This window comes from Lolium rigidum, chromosome 3, assembly GCF_022539505.1.
Source record: "Lolium rigidum isolate FL_2022 chromosome 3, APGP_CSIRO_Lrig_0.1, whole genome shotgun sequence".
NCBI classification, from domain to species: domain Eukaryota; kingdom Viridiplantae; phylum Streptophyta; class Magnoliopsida; order Poales; family Poaceae; genus Lolium; species Lolium rigidum.
Genome location: NC_061510.1, coordinates 351,232,057 through 351,236,643, shown reverse-complemented (window position 1 = coordinate 351,236,643; position 4,587 = coordinate 351,232,057). Strand labels below are relative to the sequence as shown.

General features: G+C 41.9%; 1 protein-coding gene across 1 annotated transcript; it reads right to left on the bottom strand.

Annotated features, from left to right (window-relative positions):
- Nucleotides 1-332: 332 nt before the first annotated feature.
- Nucleotides 333-2,871, bottom strand: LOC124700297 (polyubiquitin-like). The gene is made up of 2 exons (XM_047232449.1): nucleotides 2,739-2,871; nucleotides 333-1,672 (listed from the first exon to the last, which is right to left on the bottom strand). The coding sequence occupies exons 1-2, from the start codon at nucleotides 2,793-2,795 to the stop codon at nucleotides 674-676; spliced, it is 1,056 nt and encodes a 351-aa protein (XP_047088405.1). The 5' UTR covers nucleotides 2,796-2,871; the 3' UTR covers nucleotides 333-673.
- Between the last annotated feature and the right edge of the window lie 1,716 nt (nucleotides 2,872-4,587).

The window sequence follows — 4,587 nt, the reverse complement described above, 5'->3', positions numbered from 1 at the left end:
CCCAGGCAATTGCAGTTTGATACATATACGGTGCCTACAAAATAAAAATACCCTATCGAATGCTAGCTGAAATCCTGTAGGAGAGCAATGCGCTGAGCAGGGAACAAAGTACGGGCTGGTTCCTCTCCATTTTAGCAACTCAATTTCACCATTTTCAAACCACGAAAAAAGTGGGGCGAAATTGGAATATGCTTCCACGGATCCACTGTTTTCCAGTGCCATAGAAGAAATAGCACACTGCCCACACCACCTAGTAGTGGTAAAGATAGTACAGTACATGAAAAGCAATGATAGCAATGACTCATGATCCAGGCAAAAGCTCAAGAGCTTCGATTTAACTGCTAGTAGTTCACTACTATATACATTCCCAATAAATCAGTTCAGAAGTTCAGAACCTTCTACTCCACTAACCATTACTAAAGCAGACAAATTGCGGCGAAGAGAGGAGCACAGCATGAAAGCTGCGGTTTCTACAGGAAACCAAGCAGCATAGTCTTGCCTCTTCTACTCCTGTGGGATCTAAACATCGCTGCTAAACATGCCGCTCGGCTACAAAAGCATTACGGTAGGTCGGTAGCACAAGTCACTGGATATTCAGAAACCTCTAGTTTACTGCTAGATAAGTAATAGTATCATAATACTGGTATAATATTGCCTTGGCAGACAACACAACCTACTTCTGCCTATTGACAGAAAGGAAGGTGCGAGCAGAAGCACCCTTGCCCTGCTTTGGCTTCGGTGCCATAGGTGCTGAGGTCCGAAGGCGGATATTAATCGTGGAGTTGCTCTCGACTTGATGCTTCTCAAGAGTATCCCCAGATGACAGAACATGACCCTTGTAGCAGAGATAGTACATATCTTCCCTTACCGGCAGCCTCTCCCCAATTTTCTCCATGACTTCCTCTGTCGTGTTGGACATTTTCAGAGACATTGTTAAGGTCTTCCCTTCCCAAGTCCTGAAGAAGACCTGGACACTGTCATTCTGCTGCAACACAACCCTGTCATTCTGCTTCAACATGAGGATGTCATTGTTTTTGACACTCTGATCCTGGAGAGTCTGGCTGTCAGCAAGTACCACATCAAAACCAGATTGAGTTCGCGTGAGTATGTGTGTGCATGCAGGTAAACCCTCCTTTGTCTCAACCATCAACTTGATGTCAGCAACAGTGTACCAGGACTTGACGTCAAGACTTACAGCTCTTTCACCTCTAACATTGACAAAAACACGCAGCTTGTCAGTGGGGCTAACCAAAACATGAAGTGGCTGGTCATTCCTCAAGTCGCACTGACTTAATGTCTGATTGTCCTCAAGCTGCCGACCTGCGTACATCAGGATTTGGTTGTCCCTAAGAATTCCCTCATTCTGTTCGATCTCCGCCTTGAGATCAGCTACCCTGTTAGATTTCTTGACATTGAGCTTGATGGTCTTTCCAACCAAGGGAATCTTGACAGATATTTGCATCCCATCAGTTACATGAAGGTCAACAGAAGAGTTTGTAGTTATATTGTAATCAGCAAGCTTGTCAGCATTCTTCAAGTGAATCCCAGCAAAGAATAGCTCTTGGGCACTTTTGTCAATCCCCTCCATGGCACTGAACTTAGACTTGATCTGATCAACCGTATCAGTGCAGTTCACATCGAGAGCAACTGTCTTCAGCATCTTCACATAGATCTGGCATAAGACAATGAAGATACTAAGTACACTCACCAGGCTGTTAAAAAAGCTTAAAACATAATGACCTTGTTAGAAATGCATCAGTTTGCAATCAAAAGGAACATCACCAGCAGCAGTTCAACCATTGCATCGAGAAGAATAGAAACATACAGGCAATTAACATCATACGCAAACCACAATCGACACTGTACGTCTGGTTTTCAAGCACTGGACATTTGAATTTTGTTTGCTACATTCCTCATCATAACAGCATTGTTTAAGCAACTTATGATCTAAGATGCCTAAGGCAAGTTGCTGCAAAATCGCACATGCTGATAGTCGATGAGCGATGATGACACCAAAGGAGTTCCACGACAAGTGCCCATGGAAGCAGCGCACTCTGAAGTATTAATTTAGTTAACTAGAGTACCGAAGGAACCCAACATTAGGTATTGATAAAATATTATGATAACATATATGTCACTACTCACTAGCTAACACTGCTACAGAAGACATTTACAGCATCACAAGATGAACCGCTGAATTCCAGAAACACTTCACATGAAAAATACACATACAGCCTACGTCCCATTCATATGCTATACTTCCTCTTTTCTTCCCACTTGTTTTTCTTCTTCCCTTGTGTTCCAGATATCTTAGTACACTTGGTTCCTTCCAGGAAAAAGAATCCCCATTTTTGCCAATAAAAACGTATAAACCCTCAACACTTCACAAGAAAGTAAAAGACACACCACACTCGCCCTCATCCAGATCGACTCCAGCACAAATCTTTTCTCGCGAGATGTGCTTCTCAAGGCGACGAACTACTTCTCAAATAGCATTCATTTCATGGGCTACAGTGCTAGGGTTACGAACAGAAAACCCTATTCTCTTGGAGCCGATCGGATCGGAAAATGATAACCCGTGAGCGGGATCAGTGATTCCGCCCGCGTACCCCTCCGTCCCAAAAGGGAATCGGCATTCTGCGATTCGCATTCCGCCATGAACCACTCGCAGTCACGAGCGGATGAACCTAGGGCGTACTATATCCGAAGATAGAGGTGGGCGTATAATGAGCGCAAACCTTGTAGCTCGACGCCGGCTGATCCTGGTTGGAGTCCATGGTGGCCCGCCGCTTCATCTCTAGGCTCCGGCGCCGGATTCGTTGCGCCGTCTCCTCTGCTATCCCCACTTCACCGCCCTCTCTCTTCCACAGTGGCACAGTTCCACCTACCCAGGAATAAATTACAAGGCTTACTCTGCAGAGAGGGGTAGTATAGTAACTGGTGTATGGTAGGTAAACAAAATTTAATCTCCTTTGCAAAAGGTGAGATACTAGTAGCGCAAAAGATTTTCTTGTTTTTTAAAGGTTTATTCTTCCTTCTAGTTGTTGCATCGCTGAAATTCAATTCAAGAATATACTTGCAAAACATGATAAATTTATGATGTCAAAACAACTTAAAATACTGTGGCAACTCCCCATGCATCCCAAAAGGATCAACGTGAGGCAAACACAACGTTCTCTCCAGTATTTCTCTTCTTTTGAGCCTATGCGAGAGCAAGATGGTCGGTCTAGTTTGTCGATGTCGATGTCGATGTTAGTGCGGCTGCTAATCTTGGGTGTACACAAGGGTACTAGTACGACGATTCAAAAATATGGTGATGCAACCATGACAAATTTGGCCAAAACTTTGGAAGGAATTTTGAGGCTTATGATCATGATTGCATACATTTGTGATTAGGATTTTTATGCGTCGATGTGTTCACTTACCCAATTATTTGGTTGTAAACTTAAACAAGGTTTTGTTTAAAAGCATGTGACAACACAATGAAGTTAGACATGTCTTCCTGGCATCATATGAGTTGTATATCCTCGTACCTTATTGCTATTTTAAGAGCCACCAACAATTACTTGTGTTGTCATTCTACCAAGGTCGTCCATGTGTCGTAGTATCTTACGAGTTTATGAATCTATTGTTGCCAATCGATACATACTATAATGGTATCTTAACTTAGTAATATCTTACTTGTATCATGGAAGTATTATCATATCTTTGGTATTTTGAAAGAAATTCCGTAGCATATGGCCCCACACATATCTAAGAATATGGATACATAACAATATGGTAAAAAAGAGCAAAGGATGTTATGGAATTCCAAGGTAAATTGATTACTTCAATAAAACATGTTTATTAGTTTGTCAACATGGAACGGAATATATGGAGTTTGATGTGAAGGAAAAGAGTCAACTAGGTATTTGTGTGTACTTGTTTTAAATATATGGGCTTAAATCTTTTGTTTGTCAGGTTTGTAATTGGTTCATTCATGGCATGGATTGGACACTGCATGTATTGAATATACGAAGGATATAGAGTATGCTCAGAATGCTAAGTAATAAATAAATTTAAATTGCCATACTACCATTTTTAACATGCTTCCACTATCAGCAATGTTCTCGAATCAACACAACAATTGCCTAGGTTGAGAGGGACTTGTTCTTGACTTGCCTATTCCGCTCTAGCCAAATGATTTACAAAATGCAGATGATGACCATACACCCTTTGCATAGCGGATCAAGGATGATGGCAATGCTTTGTACTCATTTTGTATGTTCTTCTTACATCATAACATAGAAGCGTACACTACAAAAGGAAAGATGACGGCGTTTTCAGCCTTGCAACCAAATGTACACGTCCAAGTTCTTGAGTAAATCGGGCTGGGATCCTTCAGTCGGGCCAAATATATATCCCAAAAGGCTTCACCGTGAACTGAAGCTCTGTCCACATGCTCGGCCTGTATTTGTAAGTTCACCATTGATTGGACTGAGTTCACAATGATGAAAGCAAAAGATTTTCAGAGCTGGCCAATATGAATCCTCTTTCAACTTCAAAGCCCTGACATGTTAACTGAAAACAACCGGTTCATTTTTTTAA

Excerpts from the sequence above, each read along its gene's own strand:
- LOC124700297 (XM_047232449.1), bottom strand. The coding sequence starts at position 2,795 with ATGAAGCGGCGGGCCACCATGGACTCCAACCAGGATCAGCCGGCGTCG. Across the intron at positions 1,673-2,738 it reads AGCCGGCGTCGAGCTACAAG|ATCTATGTGAAGATGCTGAA; the intron begins GTTTGCGCTCAT and ends GTCTTATGCCAG.